At 43.7% G+C, this 17767-nt stretch overlaps 1 protein-coding gene across 3 annotated transcripts; it reads left to right on the forward strand.

Moving 5' to 3' along the window:
• Window positions 1–251: 251 nt before the first annotated feature.
• Window positions 252–17222, forward strand: btr30 (bloodthirsty-related gene family, member 30). 3 transcript variants are annotated; one of them, XM_083779842.1, is made up of 15 exons: window positions 252–376; window positions 7628–7674; window positions 9363–9415; window positions 10032–10179; window positions 10442–10894; window positions 11428–11532; window positions 11969–12064; window positions 13170–13403; window positions 13876–14059; window positions 14391–14501; window positions 14865–14891; window positions 14995–15021; window positions 15248–15423; window positions 16125–16280; window positions 16682–17222. In XM_083779842.1, the coding sequence occupies exons 4-15, from the start codon at window positions 10054–10056 to the stop codon at window positions 16895–16897; spliced, it is 1911 nt and encodes a 636-aa protein (XP_083635968.1). In that variant the 5' UTR covers window positions 252–376; window positions 7628–7674; window positions 9363–9415; window positions 10032–10053; the 3' UTR covers window positions 16898–17222. The 3 variants fall into 3 exon arrangements, with proteins under 3 accessions (XP_083635968.1, XP_083635966.1, XP_083635967.1); XM_083779840.1 differs by lacking the exon at window positions 9363–9415; XM_083779841.1 differs by lacking the exons at window positions 252–376; window positions 9363–9415 and adding an exon at window positions 7263–7373.
• Window positions 17223–17767: the final 545 nt, after the last annotated feature.

Consider the following 17767-nt stretch of genomic DNA (forward strand, 5'->3'; position numbering starts at 1 on the left):
TATGGGTTCATAATATTATTGAAAGATAAATCTATTTTGAGAGGTCATTCTCATCTCCATGCCCTCTGTTCATATACTGTATTTATACTGATCCACTCAGTCACACTTTAACTTCCCTCCATTTTCTCAAATCTATTTTCCTCTTTCCTATGATAAACAAAACAAACCATCCACCCCCTCTCTCGCTCTCTCTGCCACGCCCCTCTCTTTCACTAACTTACCTGACAACTTTAGTTCAGTAGTAGCCTATAGTTTTTTCTCAGAAATAGAAACTAACCAGGGTGCGATGAAGTGTTCTCCTCAATAACAATAACCAAACGTGGACAGATCGAGGACCAGCAGTGAGCAGTCTAGACAAAACAGACACAGAACTCAGGTGAGAGATTCATGCTCCTAAACGAGTTTTACTTTGATTATTTTTAACCAGTTTGACAGTTCAGTTATAGCCCTGAAAGGTCCTAATCATGACGCTTGTGAAGTAAGCTACGAGCGCCATGTGAAGTTTGTGAACCATGGCTTGTTCAGTTACAAATTGTTTTCGTATTTTTTTGGTTGATAAATGTGGCTTAAACGCCACAATAGAAATAGGAATCTGTCAAATGATTGTACGTGCCAAATACGTTTTTTTGTTGTTTTAAATGTGTGAGTACTGTACACTACTGTAGCTAGGTTAGGTAGCTAGGCTATTTTGTGAAAATACAAATATTGTAGCCTCATCAGTTGTAATGCCTACCAACATGTTGAGGATCATGAGCACTTTAAGTGTCATGTAAAGAGATGATTAGTTGATTGATTGATGATTGGTTTAGGCTTAAGAACCTCCAAATAACATTAGCTAGCTATAGGCCAGTGGTTCTCACATTTTAAAATGTCAAGGTCTCCACAAGAGTTACAGGGTCAATTTAGACTGCTAAAGGAACCGAGAGGCCTCCCCCCCCCCCCCCCCCCCATTTCGATAGACTACACGTTTTCCCTTTTCCTAACCGTGTAGCCTATATGATGATTTGTTTTTTAGGTTTTATTTTTTATTTATTTTTTACATAAAAGCTTATATTTGTATGTCTTAAAAATTCTGTTTAATTGAAAATGGAGGACCCTTAAACAAGTCTTTGTTCTGGTTTTATCCTCTGTTTTTGTATAGACCTGTACTTTCCTTGAACTGTACCCATTCTGGGTATCAATCAATCAAACCCCTGAGCTATAGCTAATGACAATGACCTGAAAAAAATCATTGCCATTAGGGAAAATTACAGTAGGTACACTACTACAGGATCTTGCAAGTTCGTTTCCCCCGAGCTGTTTTGTCTGGCTTCTGGAGAACTGAGCTGAGGTTTAGAATGATGATGGTGTAACAAAATGTTTTGCCAACGGCTGATTCGGTCTGGTTTATTAACCAGGCTATAACAAGTTAAAGGTATATTCAGTGATTTCACTTAATTCAAATATCACTTATTTTTTTGTTTTGTTGTGATAATCCTCTCTACTATAGAGTGTGCTGACCATAAGGAGTTCCTCCCTGTCCCCAGTTAACCCCTGGGCAAAACCTTAGGTTTCGTTTTTGGCTCTGTATCCTGATTGGATGAAAGGCTTAGGTCCCAGCCAAAAACGAAACCTAAGGTTTTTTGAGTGAAATCACTGAATATACCTTTAACAACTGTCTGGTCGGACCAGAGCAGTGATATCAACTCTCAGCTGGGAAATAATGGAATAGCATGGATACAGATAAAGTCAACATTCACACTCCACATATCTCATATTCTTTTTATGTTATTATAATTTTTATTATTATTTATTCTTAGTCTTTCTACAAACATTTTGGTCAGGTATTTAGGAAAAATGTGATATCACTTCACTATATCTACCTGGTAAAATAAAGGTAAAATAAAACTTAATTATTCACTTATTCACCAAACATTTAACGCCAAAGACACTCAACGTCACAAAGCATCATAGGCCTGCATGCTGTCACTGTGTGAGCTTATGCTAGTAGGCTAGTACCTAGCAACTTAGATGGTAGTAACTAGTTGACGGCAGACTGCTGGGCGAGCGCTGGCGCTTTGGCATGGGGGGTTTAGTTTAGTTTATTTAGGATCATAGAGTAATAATACCCCCCCGGTATTCATTTCAGTGGAAGTTGCTCAGTGGTGTTTTGAAGCACTCGGAAGAACCCTCTACTTCCGCATTTGCCAACCAAATTTTGGTTGGCAAATGCAGAAGTGCAACCGAGCGCTCAATGTTAAAGCCCAGCTGCACGGGGTTTCCTCGTCATGAATCCACGGGTCCGCCTGCAGTTTATGCTCCAACCACTAGGGGCCGAGTGCTTCAACACTGGAGAGCCTCACTGGGGGCTTGGGTCAGATCAACATGAAATGAATTCTGTACCGGCCATATAAGGAGCTTGTCTTGAGTGTACAGGGTTTGATGAGGTCAGATCAACATAATGTCAGAACGTTTTCATAGTAAATGTGACCTTCGGTCGCAATAAGGCTTTTTGTGTTATCCTTTATCATAGTATCGTCGTACCACTGTACATACAAAATGTTAATAATAATGTATTCAATCAATAAGTCAATAAATCAATTAAACTCTAGACGTAGGCTGGAATTACTTAGGATTGACGACAGAGTACAGAAACTTGCAATGGCTCTACAAGGATCGTTACACCACTTGGCCACTAAGATACCCATGTACCTAAAATAAATACGTTCTTAATGTCAACGGAGTCCACAATCACAACACCAAAGGGAGTTCAAACCACATGATAAACAAGGGTTTACATTTATTTCGCTCCTATGCCACTAAAATGTGGAACGCCCTACCAACAGCCATTAAGCAATGTGAATCCCTAGACTCCTTCAAAACTGCTCTCAAAGACGGGTCGCTGCAATTCGAAGCTGGCCCCTGTAAAAGAAATGTAAAAAAGCCCCTATCCCCCCTCCCCTTTTCCCCTTTCCACTCCTTTCTTTCATAGAAGTGTATATTTGTATGTCATTAAATGTTCTGATGAATTGAAAATGGAAGACTCTCATGTAAACAAGTCCTTGTACTTTTTCTGGTTCTATCCTCAAGTAGCAGTTTTTATATTGACTTTATTTTGAAATCTACCCATTCTGCATACTGTGAAATACATGTTTCAATCAATCAATCAATCACATGGTGCACACTGCACAGTCTGCAGATGTGTAATAAACTCTATGAATCAACTGCACGAGTGACTGTGCGTAAGAATGCACAGTTGCACGCCTTCGCTACCAGACCACGTAGGATTAATCACTTGTGAATTACAAATATTTTCTTTCTGACATCTGTACTGTGTGCGGCTGCTCTGGCAGAGGACGACTAAATTGCGTTTCACACAGCCGCTGTGAGCAGGGTTTGAACCTGCGCGGGGAAACCCCATTGGATTTCGAATCCAACGCCTTAACCACTCGGCCATCACAGCGTTTTATATCACTTTATATCAGCATCTCGAATTCGATCTCACATCAGCCACATTTACAGAGCCGATGGTAGGCCTATTTTTCTTCTCTTTTTTTGAGGGCCTCCTATGTCCAGCTTTGAGGGTTTGTGTAAACACAAACAGTCTCTCAATTCACACGGGTGATTTTTCATTTATTTTTGCATAACTGAAGACATGCAAATGTTTCCTCACAATGAAAAAGACATAGGCCTATGTTTATGTCCATCAGTGTGATTGATTTATTGATTGATTGAATACTTTTGCTATTAACCGTTTACAAATAGTACAGTGGTGGTACCAGGGCCAAATGAGCCATTGGGCCGGTGGGGCCGGGGTCCTGCAGGGTCCCTTGGCTCTCAGGGGCCCTTCATTGGCCATTGATTGTGTTAAAATCGTGCTATGGGGGCCCCCAAAACAATATTGGCCCATCCTCCACCTCGTGGGGGTTAATCCGATTATACAATGATGCTAAAAGGATTAATTACACAAAAGCCCTAAGGTCTTGTTTCCATTGTGGCCCTGTTCAGTTGCTATCTTGGCTGAAATACACACACCTGTAACTCTTCACATGGTGTGTTGTGGTTGTTTTATCACAGAGAAGAGCAGACAAAAACGTTTGTGTCATCCTCTGATCAGTGTTATCATGTAGAGGATCTGAGTCACACACGCACGGTCATACGCACGCAGATTCCATTCATGTTGTTTACTGTTTTGTTCCCATGATCAGAGTCAGACCGCTGTGTAAACTTCCACTAGCTCCATTTCATTGCTATATTACGCAACAAGATATTAATTTCCTGGAACTAGCGCTTGGTACCATTAGTGTACTAAACATTTCACCAGGAAGCAATGGGAACTGTTTACTGTATTTAACCCTAGAACACTACATCCTTTTTGTCAACACTAAACATACTCGTTTGTGTGTGTATGTGTGCAATAGTAGATCGCTACAACTTTACCAACTTGTTTTGTAAAGTAGCGGCTAGCCTACATACTGTACATAAATAAACCTGGTAGGTTAATAGGACTGGAGTAGCCTAGTACTGTACTCTACACAAACAAACCTACCACTTTTATCTGACTCCAGATCAGAGACATTGTGCAAATGTGTGATAAATATCCTACACTGCACTGTGTAACCTTAAGCATTTGATGAATGTGATCGCCTGGCCATATTGCGATAAGCCAATCAACTTAAGGGCTTCTATCTATCTCTTCATTAGACCACGTCTGTCCACGGGACGTCTTTGCACTGTGTAATAATGCCTTCTCCTTCCCCCTCGTGTGCCAAATACCAACTTCTACATCCCACAATGGAACATTATTTGGTTCATCCCCTATATTTGATGTGATTGCATTCACACCTGTAGTGATAATAACATGTGCAGCATTTTGTACAAAACGGGCTACTCCTGAAAACTTTGGAATGCAATCTTAGCTAATCAGTGTAGAATCTGAGAAATCCAACAGGCTCGTCTTGATCACATGACTACAGAGATCATGTGTACCGATTTGTCTGAGATTTGGATGAAATCTGTGCGACTAACATAAACAATGTGTTTTGCAGAAATCGGCCTCATGGTGGCGCTATAACCGGCAGATGTGGAGTAGTTGTCGATGCAGTTATAGGTAAAAACAGGAATTGTCCTGTTATAGCGCCACTGTGAGGCTGATTTGGGAGAAAAAATAGTGGCATGTCGTCCTCGGCCTAGTGGAAATGTGCGTGTATAATGTAATGGAAATTGGACACTGTGTTTGTGATTTGTGGCATTTTGTTCGAAACGGACCAATCATGTGAGCTTTGGAAGCCAATCTTAGCCAATCAGGATGGAAGATGGGAAATTGTGCAGATCTGTGTTGATCACATGACTATGGAGATGTATACCGAATTGTGTGATGTATGGATAAAATGTGTACGAGTTATCTACAGAAATGTGTTTTGCCTAAATTGGCTTCATGGTGGCGCTATAACAGGCCGTTGAGGAATATTTGGGGCAGAGGTTTGTCGTTGGCATCCAGGGAGTGTGTGTGGCATGGATCGGGCCAACGGTGATTAGCTGATAACGGACGGAAGGACAGACGGACAGACGGGCGGAAAGACACACGGACGGAGTGGAGACAAACATACTCTCTCCCCATGCCTTCGGCCTGGTGGAGACAAACATACTCTCTCCCCATGCCTTCGGCCTGGTGGAGACAAACATACTCTCCCCCCATGCCTTCGGCCTGGTGGAGACAAACATACTCTCCCCCCATGCCTTCGGCCTGGTGGAGACAAACATACTCTCTCCCCATGCCTTCGGCCTGGTGGAGACAAACATACTCTCTCCCCATGCCTTCGGCCTGGTGGAGACAATCAAGGAGATAAAAAGGCCATTCTATAAAAATGGAGGATTTTAAAATGTGTTAGCTGTAGTGATCCGCCCTCTGGTGCGCTTGGAAGCGAAGTGAGATCCCTGTTTTTTGGCAATCTAGAATGCTTTGGTTTGATCCACACCAGAATTGGAATGAGACTTTACACCAGCCAAATGAAGCGCACTTTCTGACAATACGCAGCAGGATTCATTTTAATCGCAGTTAAACATCCTGGTGTTTATCGAGCCTCTCACACCAGACACAGCAAAACAAAAAGGTCACAGTCTTGTCCCGACCTCTTGACATTAATGATACTACAATATGTTGACTGTATTGACCACCATGTGAAACCTGTCGGTGTGCCTTTGAGCAAATCACTTAACTCCTACCTACCATACCAGTAGCTGATTGGTTGGACAAAAACAACCCCAGACTGATTTCAGCTGGGTGGATGCACCGTACTATCTCTATAGGCAACAAAGAGCGTAACAAGCAAAACAACACATTTTTGTTTAGCTAACTGCTCTCGACAAGCTGCAATACATAAATAATTAGTTGTTCAATATCATTACAAGCAAGTCATTATTGCAATCGCCTGAGTCACAGTGCCTAGAGAAGACCATAATCCAGTAATTGAATTATTTGTGGAAGTACGTTACGTACAAAAATGGGAAGTTAGAATTGTCAATTGAAATAGAAGACAAAAGCTAAGCAGAAGTGGTTGATGCAGCTTATTCGGATAGCTGAAGAAAGTAGTTCTGCATGACAACATGCCATGTTTTACAGGGAACAGGGGTCTAGGCTAGGCCTGAGCACAGACCCTGCAGAATGAATACATTCAGATAGACCCAGTTCTCCTGATACCAAACAGTCTCCACACCCACAGTTCTTGTTAGTGGACAAGAAGGGTGGATTAGGATGCATTTGAAGAGACGAGAGTGGTGTTCCCTATAGTGTTAGAATTTAACCTTAAATTCAATTATTTTATGTATATTTTCTCCATCTCTGATTCTGAATGTCTTTATTTTCTTGCAGACGACCCTGTTGTGGTCATGTCATAATTAACCCAAAAAACCTTTAATTGTTGTATTCAGCAGATGCAGATCTACAGGCTCACTTGCCAGCCACCCTCAGTTTCAAGTTAATCCTACAGTAGATGAATTTAACTTGGACATTGCGCTCACATTCTGTGTGTTTCATGTCTATGCATCTATTGTGTGATTGATTTGCTTTGATGTGGTTCAGGTGTGTTGTGTGGCCACACCTCCTCTATACCTGTCTACAGCAGAGCACACACACACACACACACACACACACACTTACCAGCTACCACACATACGCCATTATATTATCATCCATCTTTGCTGACAGAACACAGACGACAAAGAGCTCTATCCTAAGTGCTGCTCAGCTCAGACTGTCATTAACGGCTGTGGCTGCTGGTGACGAGCAGAGGTACCTACAGGGGTGTCATTCCATGTTAGCTGCTTTGAGAAGACAGAAGAATTGGACTCTTGGACTCACAATCATTCAGTTTGTATCTACTCCTCCTGAGAAAGTGAGAATGGTGTCATGGATTTAGTTTTGTGCACAGTCAAATCCTCAGTGTTAGGGTGAATGTGTCCATTTGTAGATTGGAGATTATACAAATGCAACCAAATGGACACTTCCATCCATATCTTAACCCTGAGGAGTTTATTGTGTATGTTGGATAATTTTAAGAGTTGTTAATTGCTGAGAGTAGAATTAAACAAAAGGAAAAAATAGATGTTCTAGTAAAAGCAAATCCATCTTGTGATATTGTCTCTACAGTTGCTGATCTGAACTCTCAGGTGCATTGAGGCCCAGATTCTCTTAAGGTAAGTTCATTAATGTTAAGTTAAGGTTCTATATTTTCATAGTAATCTATAGACAATAGTGTTTGTTCAACAGGGCTCTCCCCATCTCTCCAGCTCTTTAGTAAACAGAAAATACATTCTCAGGTGGGATGCCAATTATTAGATTCCATTTTATAGTCTGTCAATTTTACTTGTTTATCCTGTAAGAGATATCTCTTGATTGGATAAATTTGGCATCCTGACCTGGACAGTCTGTTTACTAAAGAACTGCAGACACTGCTGGGAGACCCCTGTTACTGAACAAACACTAGTCTATACCAATGATTACCAATGATTACTATCAGAATATAAAACCACTTTAATAACACAATAAACTAGAAAAAGTGCCCTTCTGGGCACAGGTCTCCACCAGGATAGGAATATAGGACATGGCATACAAAGTTATCCACAGATCCGTGCAGTTAGAGGTAAAAACACTTTTCGGCCAGTTATAGCGCCACCTTGATTGAGGCTGAGTTGAAATTGTTCATGTGGCATTTCGTCCTCGGCCTAGTGGGAATGTGGGTGCACAATTTCACGGAAATCACGCGATGTGTTCATGATTTGCAGCATTTTGTTTGAAACTGAGCACTCCTGTGAACTTTGGAAGCCAATCTTAACCAATCAGGATGGAGTGTGAGAAATCTGAAAGACCGGTTTCGTTGAATGGCTCTAGAGAGACTGTGTACCAATTTGCGCGATGTTTGGACAAAATCTGTAGGTGTACTGTGCAAAAACTTGTTTTGCACAAAGCGGCCTCCTGGTGGCGCTATAACGGGCCGTTCTGGAAAGTTTGGGGCAGAGGTTCATCGTTGGCATCCAGGGAGTGTGTGTGCAAAATTTGGCATCGACCGGGTTAACGGTGGCCGAGATTAGCTGCTCACGGACACACACACGGACGGACACACACACACACACACACACACGGACGGACGGACGGACGGAGTGCAAAACATACTCTCCCCCCATGCCTTCGGCCTGGTGGAGACAATCACACACAGTACCCTTTTAAGCACAAGTTTATCACTCATTTTCACATTTTAATCAGGTTTGGAGATTTTAATTCATGTTTGTGTATATGCCTACACATTAGGTGTGTGTGACCTAATTATTGTTTTGTTAATCTGTATGACGATCGCTTTCATAGAGCTGTGAGCATTGCAGGATCAGTGCCAAATTCAACATCTAGTGTTTGCATCTCCCATGTATTACTGTAGGCCAATTATCGATCCTCATATACTGGACGACCATGTGTTGCTGAGTTTTGAGGTTATTTGACGCCAAAGCGTCACATGAGGCAACGTTATGTCATAGATTGGTTTAATTTGAAGACAAGACGTCACAAGACACTAGGGACCACAATAGAATGGTTTAGCACCGCCGTGCTCAGTGCATCGCTTGACATGAAGCAACCTGGCAGGTGCATTGCAAGTGGCTCCTCTGACTGAATTGTTTCTAGCCCTAGATCAACAGTTGACAAATGTCTGAATGATGATGCAGGGGACAAATACGTCAAGGCAGACACACCTTGGTTCTTTTGTCAGCTTGAGTATCCTGCTTGGTTTTGACAGTAGGCCTACTGTAAGTGGCACTTTTGTGTGGTCAGGCTAAGCTATGGTATTTTAAGTGGAATGTGGCCAGACCTGGGAATTGTTCACTTTTCTTTTTAGTGCAAGACGGGGAGGATCACAGGCCACAGTGAATGATACGTCCCCTGAACCAGGTGGAAAAAGAATAAAAGCTCACGAGCTTTCTTGAGCTTACTGAGACAATATGTAGTCCAAGGTTAATTAAATAAGGTTAGGAAGTGAAGACTGTGGACTCCATGTTGCTCCCTGGAAGGAAAGAAACTTGCGCAATTGAGACCAAGGAAGCTGAACACGGAAGTGTTGGCTGCCTATAGCCCATTGTGCATGTTTCTTTCCTTCCACGGAGCAACATGGAGGGAGTCCACCGTACGGTCTTCGCTTCCTGTCCTTGATGTAGTCCAGGAAGTACAGTAAGTGAGCCCAGTGTCCATGACATGGACACTCTGAAATACTAAAATATCTAAAAATACATATTTGCCACATACATAACCCCAGGAAAGTGTTCTTGTCTTCCAAACATCATTAAAATAAGATCTGTTTGCAAAAGTGTCCCTTTAAGCGACAACAACGTACAATAACCTCAGGTATTTTACTGTCTCAAATTCAAATTGGTTGATTCATTTGTTAGTTTTTACTCCCCAAATAACTGGTTGCTTCTTTTTATTCGGTCAGTGGTGCATTTTGATGGTGGTGTATTCCCCATGCTTTGGCTCTGGGTCTTTCATCATCATGAATGTTGTTGTCCTGTAGGAGTCTCTCCTCCCAGTCCACCATGATGGCAGAGGCAGCAGCAGGCCCGGCCCCTGAAATGTTCTCGGAGCAAGAGCTCACCTGCTCCATCTGTCTGGACCTCTTCAACGACCCTGTCTCCACTCCCTGTGGACATAACTTCTGCCAGGTACTGTACTGTATGGCTGGACACTACCGCGTTCACCCTCTGTTATTTCTTTAATAGTGCAAGGAATGCATGGAAGTGCTAGATTTATCCTATGGTTAAGCCTGATTATAGCCAATCCACAAGCTCACAACACATCGTGCCACACCTGTTGTGAGCTTGTAGATCTGCCATTTTCGGTGTGCGAGCACCAGCGCCCAACTACAGTAAGTCAAGCCTTATGATGTGATTTATGATTCTTTTTTCCTGGACTCTTTTGTTGCAGGCCTGTATTGGAGGATATTGGGCGTCCAGTACCGTGTGCACCTGCCCGCTCTGCAAGAGACAGTTTGATGAGCGACCGCTCCTCAGCATCAACAAGGTCTTCGCTCTCATCGCCGACAAATACAAGCTGTCCCGCTACGGAACAGCCTCCAACGGAGAACTACCCATAGAGGCCGGGATGGGGTTACCCATGACAGCAGACGGTCATTTAATGACCGGGGCCAACGCCAACCCCTTTCGAACGGCCCAGTCATACGAGGACTTTGTGTGGTGCGACGTCTGCACAGGGATCAAACAGCGTGCCGTCAGCTCCTGTCTCACGTGCACGGCCTCGTACTGCGACGCACATGTCCAGCCTCACCGCAACACGGCTTTCTACGCCAGCCACCAGCTGCTGGACCCCCAGGAGGCCCTGAGGGGTCGCACCTGTTGTGCACATCGCCGCCTGCTGGAGGTAAAGGGAACAGCAGCTCGACCTTTAATCACTGATTTAATACTTGGTTGCCCACTGAAAATGGGCTGCATCTACACACGTACAATGTGTTGCGACGCGTTGGGAGCTTGTAGTTCGGCTATCACTCTTAACAATTCACCCATTTTCTAAAAGTATTCCTTGAGTGTAAAACGGCACTGGAATTGCTTTTCTGCAACATTTCAATCCATTAGGAAAGTAAAGTCCTGAGGAAACTATCTTTATTGGCAGAGCCAGCCAGATATGACAATCATCTGAAAAATAAAAACTGTCTCAGATTAACTGATATATGTATTATATAACTGTGTTGCATAAAAGCAATAGCACAGAGGGCTGTGATCTGAATCAATGCTACAGTGTAACATCTTGAATTATGACATTGTTCACTTTAAATATATTGTTTGACTGCAACGGTTTCACTGATGCTGCTTTCTTGGCCATGCCTCGAGTTAAAAATGGATACATTTTAATGCCACTTCAATGTTTTATAACCTGATGATGTGCTCATTGACCAGGTGTACTGTAAGACATGCCAGCGCTGTATCTGTGCCATCTGTGTCCTGGAGGAACACCGTACACACAAAACTGTCTCTGTCCAGACCGAGAGACTCAGCAAACAGGTGAGGAGGAGAAGAAGAAATGGATTGATGAACGGAGATGGTAGAGGCCAGCTAGTAGTGTACCAGTGGTTCTGAAATAAACCTTTTCATGTCAAAGACCCCAAAGGTTTGATGTATTCGGCCACGGACCCCTCATCTGAAAACGTGTTGTGCCAGGGACCCACTGGACATTATTCCCCCTTTCCCCCCACTATTGTTTTTGAATAGCCAACATGGGGTTAAAGTGGTCTAAGTTATTTTAATGCTATAACTAATTTAGCTGGGGACCCCCTGGAACGTACCCCCACTTTGAGGACCATTGTGGACGGTACAGTCTGGTAATGCACTGACGACACAGGGGAAGGGAATGATCATGACTTAAGCCCAATTTATACATTATAATTTATGTTATTAGTATCCGATTTATTTCTGTCTGTCCATCCTTTTCTCCTTCCAGAAACTGGTAGCAAAGACGGAGATGGAGATGATGAATCGGATTGAGGGGAAGAACCTCCGCCTTATGGAGCTGACGGAGAGGCTAAATCGTATCAGAGTAAGAATACATTTCGTTAATAAAATTAGCCTCATACAAGATGACACCTTATACTGCAATTCACCTACTGTAGGAGTATTAAGATAAGATCTAGCAACTGGCACTGCTTCACCTCTCAGAGCTTGTTCAAACAAGTGTTACAAAGTTACAGTTCGGTGTCTCGGAGCCAAACTTACAAAAATACATTTGTCATGTGGACTTCAATTTTGTTGAATTTTGGCGTGTTTGAAGCCTCGCACCATGTGTTGTCAGCCACTCAATGTAAATCAGTCCAGTACATCTAAACGATGAATCTCTGCCAATTGAAGCCAGCACAGGAGTGTGTGTGTGTGAGGGTGATGGGCTGTAAGCAGTACAACCTTGTACTCGTGGCCACTGAACAGCTCCACTGGAGCGGTTGCGGTTCAGTGCCTTGCTCAAGGGAACACAGGGGTGTTGAGGGGTGGGGTAACGTGGTGGCCGTTCACTTACCCATCCAGATTTATTTTTTCTGCCGGTCCTGGGAATCAAACTAGGAACTTTTCGGTTACAAAGTCGCTCCTCTAACCATTAGGCCAGTTGTTCCCAAACAGTGGGGTAGGGACCCATTTTGTGGTGGTCCGAGGGTCAATTTATATGGGTCGCACGAGTAAATATCACCTTTCTTAAAAAGTGGATATTCCTTTCCTTCCTACTATGAATTATAAACAAATTCTGACTTTTTTCAAAAGAATGCCATAAATAAATGCCCCAAATCTAAGGAATTCCATAAAAAGTAGTGAAAATAGCTGATGCCATGCATTGTGAGCTTGTAGATCTGCTATTTTCACTATTTTGGGTCACAGCAGGGAGACATTACATTTCACTAGCTATAGCCCTACACACACCGTCTGCGAACGCCGCACGTCAAAACAGCCGCCTCCGTTATTTTCAATGAATATATTTTGCGCATTCACGCCTCGCCTGACGCTCCGATAAGCCCTATTTTCCTGGCGTTGCCGCACGGCAACGCCTGTGCCGCATCGATGCGCACCCGGTGTTTGCTGGGCTTAAAAGGTTTTGGGAACCGCCGCTTTAGGGCCACCGCTGCCCCAACGAATGAATGAACAAATGCAACGTGTTGCAGAGCTACGCCGACGGAGAGCAGAGCGAGATGGAACACATCCTGGACAACATGTCTCGCTCCCTGGAGAGGATCCGCGCCGAGCTGGTGGGCGGCATCCAGGACAAGCGGACCATCGTGGAGACCAAGGGGGAGGGGCTTGTGAGGCGTCTGGAGGCGGAGCTGAGCCTGCTGAGGGAGAGGCGGGCCAAGCTGGAGGTGCACGCCACCAGCCAGGATCACATAGGATTTCTGCGGGTAAGGGAATGGAATGGATGGAATCTTTATTTCCTGCCCTCCTTTATACTTTACTGTCTAGGGCTGTCACGATTGTGACGTTTCACTTGACAATTAATTTGTGTACAAATGAATGCGATTAACGACTTGATTGTGTGGCTTTTAGGCCTTGTAAACAAAAGTTGCACGGGGGCACTGTTAATGCTTTTCTGTAAATGTATTGTCTGATGAAATGATTATACAGAACACTTATGATATTGTTGTTCTATATTTTGTACAAAGTTTTGACACGTTGGAAAACTAGACGTACCGGTAGATAATGTACTTGGCTGGCGCTGTATCTTTTATTGTGTAGACGACCCATTTGTTTACAAACATCCTGATTTGGTTTTATCTATAATCCTATACTCATTACTAGCCCCCATTCTCCCCTTAATTCCGCTGAACTCCTCTCCTCTTTTCCCCTCCATTCCACCTGTCCTCTCCTCTCCAGGGCTTTGAGGAGGCCGGTGCCCCTCTGGGAGTGGTCTCAGACCTCCAGGAGGAGGTGGACGACGAGTCAGAGCTGTCCCTGCACTTCAACCTGGGGGAGGTGAAGAGCGCCCTGGTGGAGGTGAAGGAGAAGATGGATGACATCAGGATGGGAGAGATTCGACACAGGGGCTCCCGGGGCTCTAGTGAGTCCAATAGTTGGGGCTAAACCTCCGTCATGTATTTGTGATTGTGTTGACACTGACCGGCCTGAGCTAAGTCAGGGCAGTGCATGTTGGGCACACATCTACCGGTAGTTATGATGTGTTCAGCTTCCAGTGTGGCCCATGATTTGTACATAGGATTACAGTGAGTCACATAGAGGTTACCTGTTTTACAAGTGAGACCTGTAACTGTTACAGAAATTAGGAATTACGTTGTTGGATTGTTGGTGGATTTCTGTAAAGGGGTTTTGAAAGGAAATGTGAAACTTTCCCTTAGTCCATATGATGACAATAATGTGTTGTTGTTCTCCAGCCTCGTCGAATGAGGGCACGCTGAACGAGAGCATGCTCAGTGTGAGAGAGAGCATGCTCAGTGTGAGAGGAAGCAGTGTCAACCTGAAGAAGAGCCACTGGTCTCTGAGAGGTCAGTTGCAGCGCCTGCATACAGCACTGAAGTATTGTTCAAAATGATGTACACAGTAAAATCATCAGTGTTTAGTATGAATTCATGTGACTGGGGATGTTTTACCAGGATAGTACAAATGTAACCAAATGGACAAGAATCTGTAGTGTAACCGTGGAATTTTCAATATTCTACTTTTCCTTTGATTTTCTCTTGCATCATCCTTAACATAGTGGAGAAAATTTTCTTCATTTAAAAGAATATATATAATAGGCCTATACAGTAATTGTCTCAATTTTAAGTGGCACACGTTAGTGTGACTGACAAAATGTACTTGAAAGTACAAAATCTTAAATGTTTGTGTCCTTCTTTCCATCTGTCCAGATCTAAAGAAGATTAAAACGGGTTCAGGTAAGTGTCTTGTTTTTATAATAAATAGCTGAAACATAAATCCCAATACTTGGCTCTGTGGTCTTCCAAATACCAGCTCAGCTCTCTCCATTCTTCTTTCCAGGCCTAAAGAAGATACGTCCTTATCTTGGTGGGTAATGTCTTCATTCATTCATAATATTGATACTGAAACTTCCTGCACTCATTTGTGTGCGACTGTTGGGGCTGTTGTGATCGTGAAACTTTTTTTTTAACGATTTGATCGTTTTTGGCATTGAACATTGGAACATATAAATAAAATGTTGGATCCGGCTCCTCTGGTTCTGGATCCCGACCCTAGTTGTGACAAGCCTAGTGACAATGATTCCTGTGTGCAGAGGACGTGATGTTGAACCCGGTGACGGCCTACCCGTTCCTCATCCTGTCGGAGGACCGGAAGCAGGTGAAGAGAGGAGAGAAGCTCCAGTTCTACAGGAACAGCCAGCAGCGCTACGACGTCTGGTCCTGTGTCATCGCCAAGGAGGGCTACGTTTCTGGACGCCACTACTGGGAGGTGAGAGGTCGCGGGTGATGATGGGGTAAAGGTCGGGGTTTGGGGACTGAAAATGCAAGGTTTCAATAAAACAAGGCTGTGGGAAATAAAATGAACTGGAAATGGGTATGCCACCTTCTGAAAACCTTGGGGACTAGACGAGGATGTTTAACTTAGGAAGTTGGTCCAACCCACGCTTCGCCACTAGGGGTGAAATGGTACACGCATGGTCTTCAGTGGGCGCCGTCTGACCGCAGAGATCTTGCGAACGTCCTATGTGTTACTGGTGCTCTAGATCTTGCGAGAGTGTGTTGCTGCCTGGGACAGAGAAAGGTAGATGAAGATGACAAAGTAGATTTCTCTGTCTAGAAAAAAAGCAATGTGTTGTGTTAATGTTTTAAGGTTGTGTGGCTTGTGGGTCCAATATTTTGTTCACCGACTATAGAGGGTATGCGTGTGACATCATCATCATACCCGGAAGTTATGCGGGAATGGCAAAAAAACTACTTTCTGGCCTTGACAGCCCATACATTCAAACAGAAGGGTCCTATCTGATTGCATTACATTTAAATGACATTAAACTCACCACTCACCTTATGCATGTGCATACCCTCTATGCGGCTAATGAATAGGTCAGAGGTTTCTGTTTATGTTCACTCTCCCATGGAATTAACATGTCTACCCCCGCCCCCACTACATTCCATGGTCTCTTTCTCTCCCAGGTGAATGTAGGGGAGAATAAGGACTGGAAGCTGGGTGTGGTGCAGGAGTCTGCTCAGAGGAAGGGCCTGTTCGACATGTGTCCCGAGAATGGCTACCACACCATCTGGTGGAGCGGCAATCACATGCGTGCCCTCACCGCCCCACCACTTACCAAGGTCAGCTTGTGGATTTTAACTGCTACTTCATTGCCGTGATGCGTACTGTGATTTATTATGCGTCTTTATGAGGGTTTAAACATTTCATTGTGTGTGTCATAGTGTGACAAATAGTGTTTCAAAAGGACATTTTGTCAAATTATGCCGTCTGCTCGAGTTAAGCTGTGTGTGTGTGTGTGTGTGTGTGTGTGTGTGTGTGTGTGTGTATATTCGCCTCGGTTCGTCCCGTTTGTGCTGCGCCAGGTCGCGCCGCGCCCCTTTCCGCAACTATCGTCTTTGCATTGACTTTGTATGTAATCACGCCGCTCTAACCATCCAAGTCTGAACGCACCTTTAGAATTGGGTGTTGAGGAAAACTGACATCTGTCCACCCGTCTCTTCCTGCCTTCGTGTCTGTCCAGGTGAAGGCTCCGCCCAAGCTGCGGCACGTGGGCGTGTTCATGGACGTGGAGGAGGGCCAGGTGACTTTCTACAACGCCAAGACGGGCAGTGAGATCTACACCTTCACGGGGGCAGAGTTCAGGGGGAAGACGTTCCCTCTGTTAGGCACCGGAGACAAGGAGGCGCCCCTGGTTCTCTTGACGACACAGACACATTACACCAGCCTGCATGAGTAACTGATCCTCATTTACTACGCACTACACATCGGTCTACACAAGTAACTGGTCTACCAACGAATTGTGTCAAAAGGATCCCTGGCTAATATGCCTTTAATACATTGTAAATTGCCCTCTATAACTAAAATTAAAAACACCATTTGTTTTAGAAATGGTTAATCTTTTGGGAGTGGGACAACGCATGTCGCAAGTTGTTGATGTCCTTGTGTGGTCCAACCCTATGGGCTGTATGGAATGCATGTGCTGATAAAAACATTGTTTTGATGCTCATATTAGCCTTGGGAATTAAGTTGTTGTTTTTTGTTAAGGCTATGTATGATGTGTTTATTGCTGGACAACATGGACAAATGTCATCAACTTGCGACAGGCGTTGTCCCACTTGAGTAAAAGATTAACTCATTCTAAAATGGAAAATATTAAAGAGGCCTATAAGGCTTAATAGCCAGGGATGCTTTTAACTAATGTTTTTAAATGAGCTATGCTTTATGAATGTAAACGAAGCCTGGCAGTTTTATGGGAGGGAGGAGAAATATAAGGGTGGGATGGAGTCACAGAGGCTAGGAGGTGTTGTTTTCTAACCATCTTTAGCTGCTGGAGTGAATCATGGACGGGGGGGGGGGGGGGGGGGGGGGGGGGGGGGCTGGGCGTTAGTTTGTATAACACGTACACTTGTAATAAACACACACACACTAATGCATGTCTTGAACTGAATTACACAGATGTGATTTTGTTTTTGTCTTTTTTTGTCTGTAATCTGGATGTACATTCCTCAAGATTTTATTTGTTTATGATCTAATCTATATTAATAAATTAAGGAAATACCAAATGTATTGTTAGTGTGATCACTGTTTGTTGATTTACTGATTGACT

Source organism: Protomyctophum parallelum, assembly GCF_964188405.1.
Source record: "Protomyctophum parallelum genome assembly, chromosome: 13".
Taxonomy (NCBI): Eukaryota; Metazoa; Chordata; class Actinopteri; order Myctophiformes; family Myctophidae; genus Protomyctophum; species Protomyctophum parallelum.

What these genes read in the sequence shown, in the direction of transcription:
- btr30 (XM_083779842.1), top strand. Translation starts at nt 10,054, where the DNA reads ATGATGGCAGAGGCAGCAGCAGGCCCGGCCCCTGAAATGTTCTCGGAG. An exon ending in CACATCGCCGCCTGCTGGAG is followed by an intron (nt 10,895 to 11,427) that starts GTAAAGGGAACA and finishes CTCATTGACCAG; the next exon opens with GTGTACTGTAAGACATGCCA. An exon ending in GAAGATACGTCCTTATCTTG is followed by an intron (nt 15,022 to 15,247) that starts GTGGGTAATGTC and finishes TCCTGTGTGCAG; the next exon opens with AGGACGTGATGTTGAACCCG.